Genomic DNA, 19,427 nt, shown 5'->3' with positions numbered 1-19,427 from the left:
CCATGCACATTTTCAGACATTTTTACTGTAGCATTTTAAAGTTATGGACCCATGAATTTGACAAATGTGACAATACAGTTACAGGAAAAATTGCACTATTGGCCCAATTGGAGGTACTATATCTCAGCTGCTTTTGAGGGTGCGTTAAAAGTTGCAGTAGAGCCTTATTCCAAATGTACTTGACTGTCACCATGCATATTTTCAGACATTTTTACTGTAGCATTTTAAAGTTATGGACCCATGAATTTGACAAATGTGACAATACAGTTACAGGAGAAATTGCACTATTGGCCCAATTGGAGGTACTATATCTCAGCTGCTTTTGAGGGTGCGTTAAAAGTTGCAGTAGAGCCTTATTCCCAATGTACTTGACTGTCACCATGCATATTTTCAGACATTTTTACTGTAGCATTTTAAAGTTATGGACCCATGAATTTGACAAATGTGACAATACAGTTACAGGAAAAATTGCATTATTTGCCATATTGGAGGTGCTATATCTCAGCTGCCTTTGATGGTGCGTTAAAAGTTTTACTGGGGCCTTGTCACTGGTGTTATTGTTTTTTTGTCTGTCACATTAAATAAAATGTGTCATATGTGACATGATGATAATTTTACATCCATTGAATTCTGCTACACTCAAGAATTAAGATTTAAAGGATTGCATCATTACTTGTTTATAACTGTTTTTTATTTTTTTATTTTTTTATTGTCATAGCAAATATATGGTTGTGCAAATGAACTAACATCAAGCTCTATTTTCTCTCAGGAACTTGGAGGATCTGAAACCAAAAAAACATGACCCTTCAGTTTTCTTACTGCCCCTGTATATATGTGACCTAGAGTATTTTCGGCAAACTGGAGCAACCCGATTAGTTTCATATATACTGATAGTGGTTCTGTTGTCGTCAAGCGCGAAACGGACAGCACGACAACAACCACTATCAGTTGGCTAGATTGGAGAGACATTGTCATTTTGTAAACATCTAACTACATATAGGTTATTACAGTATTGCAACAGATAGTTCAACAAAGGCTGATTCATTCCTTACGCCATCGTGAAATCTGAAAGTGAAACTCGCGGGCGTTTTGTCACCAGAAGGGTGAGAAAGCAGAAGAAACACGATTGCACGGGTGAGGTAACGTTAGGCTTGTATTTGGACTTCAGACTAATGAAGCGCGACCACCTAACAGGCAGGAACATAGGGCTCCCTTTATTTACGATTGTCTGGGTGTGACCCTCGAGGTTTTTTTTTTTCTATGAGAGGTAAGTAATATTTTTGTTTGTTTTCATAACTTGATTTTGTAATAGCCAAAATATAATGGTAAATGGTCGGTATCCTGAGGCATTGACAAACATTTTAAGATTGTATTCAGCTATGCAGACAGAGATCCACCAGCATTACCCGTGGTTTTGACTAGTAAATTTGCGATTAGTTTCAGATATCTAAAATAAACCATAAATATAATTCAGTTATATTTGTTGATATAAGTAAGTAGTAGCCTAAATAATTAAGCCATAGCCTACCCAGGTGAAAAAATACTATAGTAATTTATAGTAAATACTATAGTGTTTTTGAATCATACTATAGTAAATTGTAGTAGTATATTATAGTATTTACAGCACTTGGTTAATGAATGCTACAGCATACTGTATAGTGAACTGATAAACAAATACTGTAGTATACTTTAGTTTTTACTACAGTAAACGGTAGTGTATATTGTAGTATAATATAGTTGTAGAAAACTTACAGTATTGGGTAAAGTAATTTGTTTATATTACTATAGTTGTTATATTACCACAGCAACTAGAATTACCACAACAAATTAATTCAAGTACTTTACTATAGTATGGTTCAAAAATACTATAGTATTTACTACTATTAGGGCACTCCTATCATAAAAAATGAACTTAGTTACATTCTATAGAACATCATTAAATTACTTACATATTAAATAAATAAATAGGCTATGTCCTTTGTTGGCATTATGCTGGAATTTGTAAACAAGCAAAATCAAAATTAAGAAATTTCTATTTTTATACTGTCATAAATTCCATTATAAATTCAAATAACTACCACACAGAATGCGCAAGTCACGGAAGAGTATCCTTTGACCTGACGCCCAACGTAATGACAGACACGGAGGCTAGAGCAAAACAAATCACCGGTCATGGATTATAAGTTTAAAACAATAATTTTTAAAGTGAAATGTCAGAAGATTACGATATAAGAGAAGCGTTAACTTTGTAGTACACAATGCCATGATGTTCTACACTATGTCCTACATTATAATGCGTAGTACGTCGTCATGTCATTGTGTACTGCGCCACGGAAGTTAACGCTTTTTAGCCGCAAATCGAATGGTTGTCGGAAGCTTGTTATTTTACTTTATAAAGTTTTAAATAAGCATATTTGTCATACACAAAAGCATCGGTTCGCTTTCACAAGGCAATTTTCAAAGCGTACCAAAATGTTTTTATGCAAGTAATACTGTCCTTTTATTGGTCAGATTTTTCTCAGCATCATCCATCAAAATGATTGACAAAGTTAGCTCCATGAGCTTATTGTGGCTTTATTTGTAACTGGCAAGACATGTAAACACTGCACGAATATAGCCATCATTCTGCTGTTAAATTATATAGTAATACTGCTGTAAATTCAAACGTGCTTTCTCTGGATCTCCTAGCACTGTCTAGTGGGCTAACTGTGTCGAGACCATATATGAATGTTATAATGCAGGTAGAGCCGGAATCAAGGCTTAGTCGGGACAGCATTCTTGTATTGAGAAGCGCAATTACACAACATTTTAAGATGGAAAGGCGCTCTTTGGTTTTCAACTATGGTAACTAATGTGCAGAATCAGACACTACTGCTTTTTATATAACACATTTGCCTTTATGAATTATGATATCATTTGGTTCGTTGGTCTGTTAGGTCGGATTGCTTTGTGGCAGTATAGATATTTTCTGTACTGCCTCTGTTCATGTTCTTTGTCACCGCCCGTTACCTAAACTATAAGCATTAGGATTGGAGGAAAGGACTAATTAAGGGGAGGAGTGAAGGTATATATGGGCGAATGATTAGAGTCTGGAGGCAGGTTCAACTGACCAGAAACGTTATGTTCCCTTTGGAGGCAGTCCTTGCGGGTGGATTTACGTTTCCGGGAATCATGGCGAGGAGGTGGGGTGCTACCTGTTTAGCCTGTCGCTAGCGGGCGTTGTCAGCCGGCGAATGCTCTTTCTCAAGTTGGGGACTGGACTGGAGAGTCATGTTTTGAATGTGTATATGTTGGGGTTTGTTCTTTCTTTTTTATGCTGGTTGAGAAAATGTTCTAATTGACTGAGAAATTGTTTTTTGTTTTTGTTGTTTTGCTAAACCCCTGTTGCCCCAAAAGACACACACACACACACACACACTCACACACACATTGAATTTTATTTTATTTTTTTTTTTTGTCCGCAACATTTCACATACACACTAACATTTCAAGACATGGCCACTACTCCTTCCCCACCATCCACCTATGTGGATATTGATGCACCAGATGCACCTAATATTTCCACTCCAACTTGGCCACCTCCTGCACAACCTCAGAGCCTTTCAGGACTTCCTTTACGTGGTCCAACCATGTATAACATTTCCACCCCATACAGTTTCACCTATCCTGGAACCCAGCTGCAAATGCTCTCCCCTGCTTTAGGAGGCAACACTCCAGTGCAAACTCTTACTTGGGCCCCAGAACTAGATAACATGCAACTGTGTACATCTACTGATGTTTCTTCTCCTTCAATGGCTCAGCGTGACCTGCCTGGCATCCTTCCAACACCTGGAAGGGAAATTCAACATTTCAATGCTCAGGTGCAAGGTAACTGGGACAATCTTATGGAATCAATGAAAAAGAAGGAGAAAACTGTACATGAGCTTACCAAGGTACTGAAAACCTCCTCTTCCCATCATGAGAGTCAGATCAATGATCTTGCAGCCAAGGTGGAGGCCAACAAGCAACAGGTTGTCACTCTACTAACAGCAGCTAAACAACAAGAGGCAGCAGAGGCTGACCAATTGGTAAAGGCTGTGAAATTGATTCTCTCAAAGGAAATCCAGAAACTGGAATCCAGCCTCACTTCTGTGGTCCGGGATAAGGTGGAACAGCTACGGGTTGAGGTTCAACAAGATATCAAAGCTATCCAACACACACTGCAGGGTAACCTTGATCATGTGACCACAAACCTTCAACAATGTGAAACACAAATTGACAAATGTCATACCTGTGTAACTGAGCTACGAAATGATTTTCAAGTGTACGCTAAGAAAAGTGTTGACCCACAAATGGAAAAATCAACAGCTGAAGTTCCCAGTACAACACTTCCTATATCCCAGGCACCAGAGACTGTTTCACCCTTTCTACCAACCCCTATGGTCAAAAGTGACCATATTAAATTAACTTTCCCCACTTTTGGGCGGCCTACAGATGATATTGACCCTCTGTTGTACTTAAACAAGTGTCAAGATTTTCTGGCTTTACATCCTTTGACAGATGCAGACCTCCTGGCTACCTTCCGCACAGTACTGCATGGCACCGCACGTGACTGGTGGGAAGTAAGTCGTTCCAATATAACTACTTGGAAGGAATTTGAGACTGCATTCCTCTCTGCTTTCCTGTCTGAGGACTATGAGGATGAGTTCGCTGAACGTGTCCGCACAAGAGTTCAAGGGGAGAAAGAATCCGTTAGAGACTTTGCATTCACTTATCGAGCACTGTGTAAAAGATGGAAAGCTACTCTAACTAAAAAACAAGATTGTCAAAATGATCTTAAAAAATATTAAGCCTTACCTTGCAAGCCAGTTGCGTAGTCGTGTGTACACTGTTGAAGACTTGGTTAAACTTGGCCACCAACTGGAAAAGGATTATGAAGAACAGCTTCGGTACGAAGGTTGTGTGGGTTTTAAACAACAAGTTAATTCACAAAAACCCTTATCCAACCGAGCTGCTGAGAAATCACAAGTTCAGTGTTGGAGATGTAATGGACCACATCCTCCAGGCATTGCTCAGGGTATGTACATCCACCTTCGCAGCAGTCTTCTGGTCAGCAACATTTCACTCATGGAAAGTATTCTCACCACTCTGCAAAGTCTGGGGGACGACCTTCCAATAACACAGTAACAGCCTCTGAAACCACTGAAACACCCCAGTCACAAGCAGAAACTCAGAGGATCTCAATCCCTTCAAGACAAAATGCATTAATGACCATACCACAACAATTAGTTGTCCCAATCAGCATTGGATCCTGGTTGGGGAAAGCCATCGTGGATACTGGAGCGAGCTACACGTTAATCCATGAGAGTCTCATGAAGCAACTTGCACCTCCTGTCCATCTTCAACCATGGTCCTGTGGACCTCTATATCTGGCTAATGGCAAAGCTGAGAGTCCTTTAGGATGGATAAACATTACTATTAATCTACATGGTAAAGCCATTATAATACCTGCTGTTGTCCTTCCTTCTCAAGCTCTTGCCTATGCCATCATTCTGGGTTTGGACTTTATCTTTTTCAGTGGCTTGCAAATTAATGTCAGTGAACAAAAATATTCTTTTAAGTCTGAACCTGCAGAAGAACATCCCTTTCAACCTGGAAATGCCACTGAACCACTGGTTAACTTGCCATCCATGAAGGGAGGCAAAAGAACCAGCAAACTAAACTTGACTTTGTTAAGTGCTGTTCCTCCTCCTCAACCCTCCTTGACTGTGTTACAAACTGACAGTGTGGATGATGCAACACTCATTAGGGATACTGTAAGTAAGGCACATCTACCTATGGAAGGAAAGCAGCAATTACTTCAGATCCTAGAAAGCAATTCACGAGTATGTACTCACCGAACTGGGCGAACGGATGTCCTGCAACATCGCATCTACACCACTTGTCAGGTACCTATCAAACAAAGGCCATATCGGATGTCCCCTGTAAAACAACAGGCAATGGAGGAACAATTGGAGGTGATGTTAAGAGAAGGAATTGTGGAGCCATCACATTCTGGTTGGGCCTCACCGGTAGTCCTAGTTCCAAAGAAAAATGGAAAGTTACGGTTCTGTGTAGACTATCGTAAAGTCAACGCAACTACAGAAAATGATGCTTACCCTCTCCCAAATATCACAGAGATCCTAGAATCACTCTCCGGGGCATCCATTTTCTCTACTATAGACCTCAACAGCGGGTATTGGCAAGTGATAATGGACCCTGATAGTAAAGCCAAGACTGCTTTTATCATTCCTGCAGGTCTATATCACTTCAATGTTATGCCTTTTGGTTTAAAAAATGCACCTGCTACTTTCCAGAGGCTGATGGAGACAGTCCTGGGGGAGCTGAGAAGGAAGATCTGCTTTGTCTACATCGACGATATCATTGTTTATTCTCCCTCAGTGGCCCAGCATTTCTGTGATCTTCAAACTGTCCTCCACAGGCTGGAAAATGCTGGCTTGACTGTCAATGTGGAAAAGTGCAAGTTTTGTCTTTCAGAAATCACTTTTCTGGGTCATGTGGTGAGCACTAAAGGCATCACGGCCGATCCAAGCAAAGTTGAGGCCATTCGTGCTTTTCCTGTTCCCAGCAATTTGAAGGAAGTTCAGCGGTTCCTGGGATTAGCCGGCTGGTACCACCGGTTTGTGGAAAACTTTTCTAAGATTGCTGAGCCCCTCAATTCACTGAAGAAAAAGGGACAGGTGTTCAAATGGACGACACAGTGTCAACAAGCGTTTGACCAGTTAAAAGCATGTCTTACCTCCCCACCGATTCTCGGCCACCCTGACCTTCAAGTTCCTTTCATTGTGTATACAGATGCCAGCAACACTGGGCTGGGTGCTATTCTCACGCAGTGGAAAGATCCAGGCACAGAGGAGGTGATTGCTTATGCCAGCAGAACCCTAACTGGGGCAGAAATCAACTACACAGCAACAGAAAAAGAGTGTCTGGCAGTCGTATGGGCCTTGGAAAGGTGGCAACATTACCTTGAGCACAAACTTTTCATGGTTGTCACAGACCATTCTGCTCTGCACTGGGTCATGGGATCCACCAAAACCAACAGTCGCCTTATCCGATGGGTCCTGAGACTGCAAAAATTCAACTTCGTCATTGAGTACCATAAAGGGAAATTAAACGTAGCTCCTGATGCTTTGTCTAGGTCACCCATCACAGCAAGTTCTCCCATCACAGCCATTTACACCAAGCAAAACACGGATCAACACCAAGAGCTTCCAGTGTCTGATGTTGCCCTGTGGGAGGAACAGCATAAAGACTGTGAAATAACAAAGCTATTACAGGCAGTAGCAGACAAACAAAGCCCTCAAATGGACCAATATGAAGTGGTAGAGGACAAGTTGTATCACAAAACTCACCTGAAGAATGATCAGATACACTATAGAGTGTATGTTCCCAGCAGTCTCAGGCCAACTCTCCTCCTGCATTATCATTCTCACCCCCTAAGTGGACACAGAGGAATCTATAAAACCTATAAACGGCTCCAGGAAGTAGCATTTTGGCCAGGGATGTGGTCTGATGTAAAAAATCATGTCAGGAGTTGAAATGCCAAACCCTTAGACATAATAACCAGAAACCTGTGGGGAAACTCCAACCAATTACCACCACCCATCCAAATGAAATGCTGGGAGTTGACATTATGGGCCCACTACCACGGAGTACACAGCAAAATGAGTATTTGCTGGTTTTCGTTGACTATTACTCCCGATGGGTTGAGTTTTTCCCCATGCGTCATGCCACCGCTCAAAGTGTTGCAACAATCCTCAGGAAAGAAATCTTAACTCGTTGGGGGGTTCCAGACTTCATTCTTTCTGACAGAGGCACCCAGTTTGTCTCGTCTGTGTTCAGAGAAGTATGTGAAAAATGGAGTGCAGCCCAGAAGTTAACAACAGCATATCACCCTCAGACAAATATGACGGAACGTGTGAATAGATCTCTAAAAAACATGATTGCATCATATGTGGATGACAACCACAAAAAATGGGACCAGTTCTTACCAGAACTGCGATTTGCCATGAACTCTGCCATCCAGGAAACCATTGGAGTAACTCCTGCAGAATTGCAGCTCGGAAGGAAACTGCAAGGGCCAATGGATAAAATACTTCACAGCCAAAATCTCACTCCTGATGCCACCTCCTATGATGTGGTTTGTCACATAGAACAACTGCAATCTCAAGCCAGAGAGAGCAGCAGGAAAGCTCAACACCGACAACTCTGGAACTATAACAAAAAAAGACAAGACATTACTTTCAAGATCAAAGACAGGATATGGTTACGAAACTTTCCTCAATCCAGTGCAAAACACAATTTTAGTGCAAAATTAGCACCGAAATGGAGAGGACCTTACCGGATTTTGAAGCAGCTGGGACCTTTGAATTACCGCATAACATTGGAGGCCACTGGCGAAGATGTGCGCACTGCACATGTGTGCAATCTTAAAATGTGTTTTCCAACAGCTGAGGAGTTGGAGGACCAAGCGAAGAGAAGACTTCAGAACTTATTTCAAGAAACCTCAGATGAGGAGGAGTTCTTGGGGTTTTGATCCTTTTTCTCCTAACAACCATGGGTTGTTTCAGCCAGGGGGGGAGAGTGTGGCAGTATAGATATTTTCTGTACTCTGTTCATGTTCTTTGTCACCGCCCGTTACCTAAACTATAAGCATTAGGATTGGAGGAAAGGACTAATTACGGGGAGGAGTGAAGGTATATATGGGCGAATGATTAGAGTCTGGAGGCAGGTTCAACTGACCAGAAACGTTACGTTCCCTTTGGAGGCAGTCCTTGCGGGTGGATTTACGTTTCCGGGAATCATGGCGAGGAGGTGGGGTGCTACCTGTTTAGCCTGTCGCTAGCGGGCGTTGTCAGCCGGTGAATGCTCTTTCTCAAGTTGGGGTCTGGACTGGAGAGTTGTACTATATTCCAAATTCGTCTGCTTGGTGGTGCATAAAAAGAAAGAAAAAAAGACGGGCTGACGACGCCGATGTACCCGAGTCACTTAGACACCACCCATGCTGCCGACTTGGTCAGTGTTGCGTTGCTTTAATCCCAGACATACATTTTTTTCTTCCATCTCTCTCCCTCTGTCTCTCTCACACACATATACACAGCATTATTTTTTTTCCTGATGTTTGTATATTTGTTTTGTTTTGTTTTCAAAGTTGATTTATATTGAATAGTAATTCAAAGTTTTTTTTTTCTTTTCTTATTTACAATTTCCCTATTCTTTGAAATTTAAGTGTTTTGTTCGTAAAATTTGCCAACCTTTTAATATTTCATGAAAAGACAAAGAAATTGCATTAAATTTATTGTTTTTCTTTATTATATAAATGTATGTAACGGATGGTTTTTCTTTTGTTTATTTTATCTATCCGGGGTGATTATCTTATTATTATATGTGGCAAGTACATACTTGTCTGGCGCCCGAACTAATTTTTTTTTCTTTCCCTCGAGGTTTGGGGAATTGAGTCAACTTAGGTCTGCGATCAATCACTATCAGTGTTAATGTGGTCTTGTGGTTAGCACTTAGTGCTACCACGCTGAGGACCCGGGTTCGATTCCCCCAATGGATATTTTTTCTTTTTGTTGTTGGGCACCACCGTTACAGCTTTCACCTCTCACGCGAACCGCTCCAGAGTTCGTTTAAAAACATACAGAGACTACCTCTTCAAGGAGGTCTCGATACGCTTGTTTGGTCCGCTTTTGGTGCGTACCCGAGTGCGATTGCTGATACCTGGCCAAATGAACTGCACCAAGGGGGAGAATGAACTGTAGTGCGATTCAACCAAACTAAAAGAGGCAGGTGTGAAGCACCCTATATTATATGAAAATAAAAGATAAAATCTTGCACCGGGACAATTCATATCTTGAAATTTGCCTGCATTTTTATTAAATTTGGTGGCATTTCCGACCCTGCACAACGCAATTTTACATCAACGCTAGACTTGCTTGTTAAGCTAAATGGAGGTCTATTGCCTAAGTTAGGCTGGCTCTATGTTCTGTATACTGTATACCAAAGTGATGTTTTTCCTTTGTTATGATATAAGCATTTAGGACAGTTGTATAACCTTGACTTTATGCCCCATTTTAAGGTGTATATGTATTTGCAGACCTAATGCCAGCCACTTCTGAAGAGCAGCAGTGCCTCTAAAATGAGTTTCTATGAGAAGAAAGAGGAAGGAGTTTCTGTTCAGGCCAAAAGAGCAGGAACTCCAGAACCCAGCTGTGTGTCTCTGAAGAGTGATGTATCTATGGGCATGCCACCTGAATTCAGTGGTGAAGCAGTGACCTCTGACCCCAAGTGAGAAACAAGATTAAATCATAAATACAGTACAGATGGATAAACATAGGCATGCTGCTTCCTTAATTATTTTCTTTCTATGGTCTATCTGTAAGCAGATTCACAAAGCAACATCTTTAGCATGTGGCTGTGTATTAATGAAAAGCAAATATGATTAGCTGTTTTTGTCACCACTCACTCTCATTCATCTCCATTAGTCATGGTTGTCCATCTTGAGCTGATCTAGCTAATGTTTCTAGTAGGGTGTGCTCCACCCGCTCACCTCTAATTTTCTCAGGAACTTGGAGGATCTGAAACCAAAAAAACATGACCCTTCAGTTTTCTTACTGCCCGTGTTTTTATGTGACCTAGAATATATTCAGCAATCTGGAGTAACCAGTTTCGACATGGCCAGCTCTCCTACTTGCATCTCTGCAGCAAGTAGGGGTGCTTCTCAATTCTTATTTGTGCATCCTTGTTTCCTTTCCTTGCGTCTCTGCTCCACCTGGGAGGATGCAAGGAAAGAAAACGAGGATGAAGGAATCAAGGGAAATGTTATTTGTATATTGGAATGTTCTTGATCACTCAAGCGTCACTTCACAGCATCATCATCTGCGCTTAAGGGATCTGCCCTCATGTTGTTAAAGTTTGATTATTTAAGAAATTCACAAATAATAATAATAAAGCAAGATTTATCTTACGATTAGCTAATTTTAGAGCACTAAAAACTTTTAAGTGCATGCATTGCTAATGATGTTACCATATAACACATCTAAAGTCTCTCTGCAGGGGTTTGCTCCAGGTTCGTTCCAAATGTGGAGTGTGTGAGCAGGTTCTGAGAGACCCAGTCTCTATTACCTGTAGACATACTTTCTGCAAACAGTGTATCAGCTGCTACTGGACTAAATCCAGTCCATCAGACTTTGACTGTCCTCAGTGCAGGAAGAGATCTAGAACACGGCCCGTTCTACAAACAGATAAAGTTTCAGGAGGATCCAATTCTGCTGGTTCTGCTCTCTGTTACACACAAGCAATCCTGCTAAAGGAGTCTAAAAACCTGCAGCAGGATTCTCTGGTGGATGATGTCCTGCAGAGAGTCAAAGAGAGACACAAAACCAGCATGAGGAACAAGTATGAGAACTTATTTGAGGGAAACAAACTACAGGAGAATCAAACCCTCCTGAACAGGATCTACACACAGCTCTATATCATAGAGGGAGAAAGTGAAGGGGTAAATAAAGAACATGAAGTGTTACAGATGGAGAAAACACCCAGGACACAACATTCTCAAATCCACTGCAATGACATCTTTAAATCCTTAACTGAACTAGGATGTGAGGGGAAGAGAAGAGAGGGGAGTGACAAAATAAAGACTGTTCTTACTAAAGGCATTGCTGGAATTGGAAAAACAGTCTCTGTGCAGAAGTTTATTCTGGACTGGGCAGAGGGAAGAGCGAATCAGGATGTAGACTTCATGTTTGTGCTTCCATTTCGAGAGCTGAACTTGATTAAAGATTATCAGTACAGTATTCACAAACTTTTGCTTGACTTTCTTCCTGAACTTCATGATCTAGACTCAAATATTTATGATGAATGTAAAGTTGTGTTTATATTTGATGGTCTGGATGAAAGCAGAATTACACTGATGTTTTCAGACAAACAGAAAGTTTGTGATGTGAATGAGTTTTCATCCGTGGGTGTGTTGATGTCAAACCTCATCAGAGGAGAGCTGCTTCCTTCTGCTCTCATCTGGGTCACTTCCAGACCAGCAGCAGCCAATCAGATCCCTTCAGAATGCATTAACCGGGTGACGGAAATTCAGGGATTCAATGACCCTCAGAAGGAGGAATATTTCAAGAAAAGGATCAGCGATCAGCATCAAGCTAGCAGAATCATCTCACACATCAGAAGGTCAAAAAGCCTCCACATAATGTGCCACATACCCGTCTTCTGTTGGGTCTCATCCACTGTGCTTCAAAATATGCTGAAACAGGATGACAGTGCAGTTATCCCTCAAACTCTGACTGAAATGTACATCCACTTTCTGCTCATTCAGATAAACATCAGGAATCAGAAGTATGATGAGAGAGATCCAGGTAAACTCCTGCAGTTCAACAGAGAAGTGATTTTGAAACTTGCTGAACTTGCTTTCAAACAACTGAAGAAGGGCAACATCATGTTCTATGAAGAGGATCTGAGAGAGTGTGGCATAGATGTCATTGATGCCTCTGTGTATTCTGGGATTTGTACCGAGATATTTAAAGAGGAATCTGTGATTCATCAGAGGAAAGTCTACTGCTTCATGCATCTCAGCTTTCAGGAGTTTCTGGCAGCTGTTTATGTGTTTTACTGTTATGTAATTAACACTGTGGAGGCACTAAGGTTTTTTAATTCCCTGCATAATTTGCTCAGAGGAGCTGTAGATAAAGCCTTAGAAAGCGAGAATGGACACCTGGATCTTTTCCTCCGGTTCCTGCTGGGCATCTCGCTGGAGTCCAATCAGAAACTCTTAAAGGATCTACTGACCAACACTCACAGCTGTTCAAGGAGCATTGAGAAAACAACTGCTTGTATTAAAGACAAAATTAAGCATGGACATAATCTTTCGGCTGATAGATCCATCAATCTTTTTCTTTGTCTCTTTGAAATGAAAGATCATACTCTGTATAGAGAGATCCAGGAGTTTCTGAAATCAGACAAATGCTCAGAGAAGAAACTCTCTTCTGCACTTTGCTCAACAATTGCCTACATGTTGCAGATGTCAGAGGAGGTGCTGGAGGAACTTAATCCCAAGAAATTTAATACAACAGAAGAAGGTCGAAGAAAACTCTTACCAGCTGTGAAGAACTGCCGAAAAGCTATGTGAGTGTTAAATTCTTATGTTACTTAAGCTAATGGATGCTGCTTCTGCTGATTGATTTTTTTTATAATTTGCATAAATTGACGTTTTTACAACTTTGCAGATATTTCCTTATTAATCTGAACAAAGCTAGACTAAACAGTCAATAAGCATAACAGCCTTGAATGTTAGCAAGGTTTTTTTTTTTTTTGAGTGGACTTGTGAGTTACAGGCTTAAAGGTGAAGTATTTAAGATTTTTTATGTTATAATACATTCTCTTAACCCAGTTTACTGTTCACTGACTACTATTAGTATGCCATTCATGAGTTTGTCTCCTCCAAAAGTGTAAACACTGAGAGTGGTCTACATAGATCCGTCAATCTCTTTCCAGCTCAACCAATAGTGTGAGTTTGGGGTGTGGCTACTGTAGCATGCAGATTCAGAGGGTATTTTGCCAGAGAAAAGACATCCAGCTTAGTTTACATAAGTGCAAACCTAAATTTGCTGCGTTTAGACCTTCAAAGGTAAAAAAAGGTCATGAACAGTGAACGAGGCTTTGCGATGCAACGCAATACAATGGATACTTCAATAAAACATCATCATACATTTGTTCAGAAAGACAAATGTAACAGTTTATAATGTTTACTCATCTTCAATCAGTAGTGGCATGTCATGTCAAAAATGCACCTGATGCAGAATGGGTTTATTGCAAGCGAGACATTTGCATTCTCTCAAGACAGTGTGTTGCCTAATCAATTGCTTGCTTATGACACATAGTAACACAGCTAAATGTATTTCTAATATGTTGGACCTTTTGTTGAAAGTAACCCACTTTTACCTGTTGAGATATGGCTTCTCAAGCACCCATGAGAGCTGTTTGTGATGTTTGAGTTGGGGGTTTATTTTTGCAATGACACTAGGTGTCACTAGTGTTACAGAAACTACATACTTCACCTTTAAGGAAAAGGTTATTTTACTTACATTTGAGTTACCCTGTGCAGTAATCTGTAGATAACATTTGAATTATGTTTTGCTCTCTTATAGTCTTGCTGACTGTAATCTCACTGATAAATCTTGTGAGATTGTGGCCTCAGCTCTACAGTCATCAAACTCCGTACTGAGAGAGCTGGACCTGAGTAACAATGACCTGCAGGATTCAGGAGTGAAGCTTCTCTCTGATGGACTGAAGAGTCCAAACTGTCAATTAGAAAAACTGAGGTTTCTAAGAGTTTTTAACAATTAACAGATTATTTTGAAACAAATAAAATCCTGTGTGAAAGTTTCATGCAAGCTGTCCATATGGTTCCAGCGGTACAATATGTGCAAAGACACAGTCACTTTTAATCTGATCTAATGCTATGTGTAAATTACCAAAAACTGTTCCAAAAACTGTGCCTAAAGTTCCAAAAACTGAATTAAAGGGATAGTTCACCCAAAAATGAAAATTCTGTCATCATTTACTCACCCTCCAGTTGTTCCAATCCTTTATGAATTTCATTCTTCTGCTGAACACAAAATATGGGTAATCAAACAGTTGATGTGCCCCATTGACTTCCATAGTATTTACTGTGGAAGTAAATGGGGCCCATCAACTGTTTGGTGACAGACATTCTTCAAAATATCTTCTTTTGTGTTCAGCAGAAGAAAGAAATTCATACAGGTTTGGAACAACTGGAGGGTGAGTAATGATGACAGAATTTTCATTTTTGGGTGAACTATCACTTTAAACTGTACTAAGAACAGTGTGTGTGTGTGTGTGTGTGTGTTTGTAAATTATCTGACTGTTGATATGCATGTTTATAGATTATCTGGGTGTATGGTGACAGAGGAAGGCTGCTGTTGTCTGGCCTCAGCTCTGAGTTCAAATCCCTCACACCTGAGAGAGTTGGATCTGAGCTACAATTACCCAGGGCACTCCGGAGTCAAGATGCTCTCAGATCGACTGAACCTTCCAAACAGCACACTGGAGATACTCAAGTATGTTGACCTGAAACTCTGTAGTGTACATTAGGGGTGTATATTACACAATACATCACAACATCGATTCTCTTAGCCAGCGATACAATCTTTGCCGATACCACAACTCATACGGTGATAGGATTACTATTCAATTACATTCAGGGGTATATTGATCAATATATAGATCTTACGATATAATGTGCCTATTTGGGACACGGGAAGTAGATGGAGAATGATCAAGCAGACACATAGACAATGCAGTACCATAACATTCTCAAATTTATTATAGAAGAACAGTCATATTTATACACAAGATAAAGCAGAATCATCCACGGTGTCCTGTCCATCCAATTATAGTACTGAACGGTCAACCCCTTCCATATATGGCATATTAAGAAATATAATAACAAGTAAGAGAGGTCAGATATTCAAGTCCCCGTTTGCGTGTGAGTGTATAAGTGTGTCCAAGGCCTGAGTTCTTGTTTTGTCTTGGTGTGTCCATGGTGTGCACATAACATAACGGGAAGAAGTTACACAAAGATAGTCTTACACAAGAATAGTCAAAAAAGAAGCCTAAGAAATAACAACATATTAACAGTGGGCTATTAAAAAGTTTTATTTATATGTTAAATTATATCTTTTAAAACATACTTGAGAGTGTGACTGCAGCGCACCCCCCTTTGAAGTGTAGTCCGTTGCACACGTCTTTTGCACTTGCTCTGCTGACTGAAGCAAAGTCTTTGAATGAAGGCATGAAAAGCAGCTGATTGCAGTATGAAACATAACTGTTGTTCAGTGTAGATGCTTTTTGGGAGTTGTACTTTTTATTCCGCTTGTATTATAGACCTGTTCATGAGAATCGATCGGTGCACCTAAATATTTTTTCACAGTCGCACACAGTAATTTTTGGTCGCAGTGTAGAGCCCTGGGTGTATATGACTATCTTCTTTCAGATGAACACAGTCAGAGATATTTAAAAATGTCCTGGCTTTTCCAAGCTTTATAATGTTAGTGAACGGGGGCCTGTTTTGAAGCCCAAAAAAATGCATCCATCCATCATAAATATAATCCATATGACTCCAGGGGGTTAACAAAGGCCTTCTGAAGTGAAGTGATGGTTTTTTGTAAGAAACATTTCCATATTTAAAACTTTAATAATTAAAATAATTAGCTTCCGCCAGACGACCATACGCATACTGCGCAAGTCCCCTTGCACCAAATGTGTAACCTCTGAAGAGAAGTATGATGCAGGATGTAGGAGCGTAAGCTTAGACGCCTCTCGCAGTTTAAACAAATAGGGTGTGCAACAAACTGAAGCTCCGAAATTTCTCTGACTCTTCCATCCAGATAGGGGTATTCTCTGCTTTTATTGTTATTTTTATTTCTCATGCATTTCATTTTTATTCTTATGTATTTGTTTCCTTTTCATGTAAAGCACTTTGAATTACCATTGTGTATGAAATGTGCTATATAAATAAACTTGCCTTGCCTTTAAAATTTCTCGTTTTAGACTTCTAATTTATGACCGTTGTTTTGTTTTGCTCTATCCTCTACGCTTCTGCATTCATCATTGCATTATGTGTCAGGTCAGAGGTTACTCTTCCGCCGCAAATCGATGCATATGGCCATCTGCCGGAAGCTAGTTTTATAGTTGATAAAGTTTTAAATATGGATATTTTTCTTAACCTATGACTTTGCTTCAGAAGGCCTTTATTGACTCCCTGGAGCTGTATGGATTATATTTATGATGGATGGATGCATTTTTGGGGGGCTTCAAAACAGACCCCCCCATTCACTACCGTTATAAAGCTTGGAAGAGCCAGGATATTTTTAAAATATATCTCCAATTGTGTTTGTCTGAAAAAGATAGTCATGTACACCTAAGATGGCTTGAGGGTGAGTAGATCATTAGGTAAAAAATTCAATGAATGTTTAACTGAAATGTGCAAATCATTGGGATAGCCACAAAAAAAAAAAAAAAAAAAAAAATACACTTTAGTTTTTAATGTAGAAAAATAGAGGGGGGGGGGGGGGCAATAACTACAGTCAACATACAAACTCTGCACCGGCAGAAAAGGTGAGGGTTTAAAAAGGTTTTTCTAAGACCATTTTTACATGCCTTCTTCTGTGTTGTTTAGTTTAGACCATGGAGAGTCCTTCAGGATCACACCAGGACTGCGGAAATGTAGGTTCTCTCTCTGACACGCACATTGCATGCACATTCAGTTTTTTCAATTCATTATTATTGTGCTTTTATAATACAAATGATCCAAAAGCAGCCATAGAATAGTGCCTTGCAGTCACAAAGTCGAAGCCAAGAATAACAATATCAAGGATCTTCTGCTACATCTATCTACATCTACATCTATCACTGATGTTTTAATCTCTCTTCAGATGCCTGTGATCTCACATTCGATCTAAACACAGTAAACACTCATCTCATTCTGTCTGAGAACAACAAAAAGGCAACATATTTGGAAGAGGAGCAGCCATATCCTGATCATCCAGAAAGATTTGAGCACTACGAGCAGGTTCTGTGTGCAGAGAGTCTGACTGGACGCTGTTACTGGGAGGCTGAATGGAGTGGCTGGAGTCATATAGCAGTCACATATCGAGGTATCAACAGGAAAGGAGGGAGCGACTGCAGGTTTGGACTCAATGAAAAGTCCTGGAGTCTGGTCTGCTCTGGTAAAAATTACTATGCCAGGCACAATAATGCAAGAACTGACATACCCGCACCCTCGTCATGTTCTAACATCATAGGAGTGTACCTAGATCAGCCAGCTGGCTCTTTGTCTTTTTACAGCGTTTCCTCTGAAACAGGCAAAATGATCCACATTTACACCTTCCACTGCACATTCGCTGAGCCCCTCTATGCAGGATTTGGTGTTGGGGTTGACGGTGGCTCTTCAGTGTGTTTATGTGAAATATAGAAGATGTAAGGCAAATGTGTCAGCTCTGTGCACCATGCACAAAGAAACGCTTGTCAGTGACATTTCAGAGAGAGTTTAATGTACTTGAGAAGTGTTTTCTCCCAGAACATAACTTAAATTTGACTGCTATATTCTTATTTTTAAATAAGTGTATATAAATAACTTCATGCTTGTATTTCCATTTTGCATCCTAAGTCTGTTAAACGTTATTTTATATATTCATGTCAAACAGACAGAGCGCAACAGAGAAAATTCAGTGCAATAATGTTAACTATTTCTTGTTGGATGTTACATTTAGTTATTATAATATAATTGAAATACTACTGTTAGAAGTGTCTTATTTACAGAGAAAAGAAGTGTCATAGTAACATTTTCATCCTGATCATCATTTTGTATATAAACTATAAGAACATGAAGTAGACATTATCTATTCTTGATCATGTGTTGCACCTGTGGACCTAGGTAAAAAACATTTATAAACATTTATAACACACACTATAATGTCTTTTTATTTAACATTGTCTGAAGGTCTACAAAATCATTAAGATATATGGTGTCCTGTATATATATATATATATATATATATATATATATATATATGTATGTATGTATATCCAGTTCTGATCTTCTACATTGTAATTTGTAATTAAATTATATTTTAACCACATGTAAAAAACGACAACTTGACATAAACCAACACATCATAACCTGTCAGTGTCTTTGTCATGACAACTTGACATTAGCAAAACATCACAACCTGTCATAAACATGACATAGCAGATTAATTATCAAACTTAAAAAACTACTTTGCTTTATGGGTTAACATTACATTACATTATTTTGGTAACACTTCAGTATAAGGAACACATATATAAACAATTAACTATGACTTTTCCCTCAATAAACTCTTAATTTACTGCATATAGTTAATTGTTAGGTTTAGGTTTTGGGTAGGATTAAGAATGTAGAATAAGGTCATGCAGAATAAGGCATTAATATGTGCTTTATAAGTACTAATAAATAGCCAATATTTTAGCCATATGAATGCTAATAGTAATAAGCAACTAGTTAAAAGACCCTAAAATAAAGTGTTACCATTATTTTATAACAGTGTCATTTTTTTTTACAAAATTTGAAATTATCTATTATCTGACCTTCTGTTGGAGGAAACTTAAAAAAAAAAAAAAAAAACATGAAATGAAAAATAATATTGTCACTTAATGACATTTTAATGACAAGTTCAATTTGTACCACTGTACTTGAGCTCAAGATACATATTCATGACACTATTATAATGACCTCATGACAGCCAATGTCAAAACCAACCACATGACAGTTTAATGTAATGTTAACCCATAAAGCTAAATGATGTCAAGATGTCATGACA

The 19,427-nt window shown here is 39.5% G+C and overlaps 1 protein-coding gene across 1 annotated transcript; it reads left to right on the top strand.

The window, feature by feature from the left end:
* The first annotated feature begins 802 nt into the window (after positions 1-802).
* On the top strand, positions 803-18,535 carry LOC125265803 (NACHT, LRR and PYD domains-containing protein 12-like). Its single transcript, XM_048186299.1, has 7 exons — positions 803-1,267; positions 10,139-10,329; positions 11,098-13,170; positions 14,193-14,366; positions 14,952-15,125; positions 17,246-17,292; positions 17,502-18,535. Exons 2-7 carry the CDS (start codon positions 10,181-10,183, stop codon positions 18,038-18,040), a joined length of 3,156 nt encoding a protein of 1,051 aa, XP_048042256.1. The 5' UTR covers positions 803-1,267; positions 10,139-10,180; the 3' UTR covers positions 18,041-18,535.
* The last annotated feature ends 892 nt before the right edge of the window (positions 18,536-19,427 follow it).

This window comes from Megalobrama amblycephala, linkage group LG3 (assembly GCF_018812025.1).
Source record: "Megalobrama amblycephala isolate DHTTF-2021 linkage group LG3, ASM1881202v1, whole genome shotgun sequence".
Taxonomy (NCBI): domain Eukaryota; kingdom Metazoa; phylum Chordata; class Actinopteri; order Cypriniformes; family Xenocyprididae; genus Megalobrama; species Megalobrama amblycephala.
Note: the sequence above shows the minus strand (reverse complement) of the source record. Positions and strands in the feature narration are given on the sequence as shown.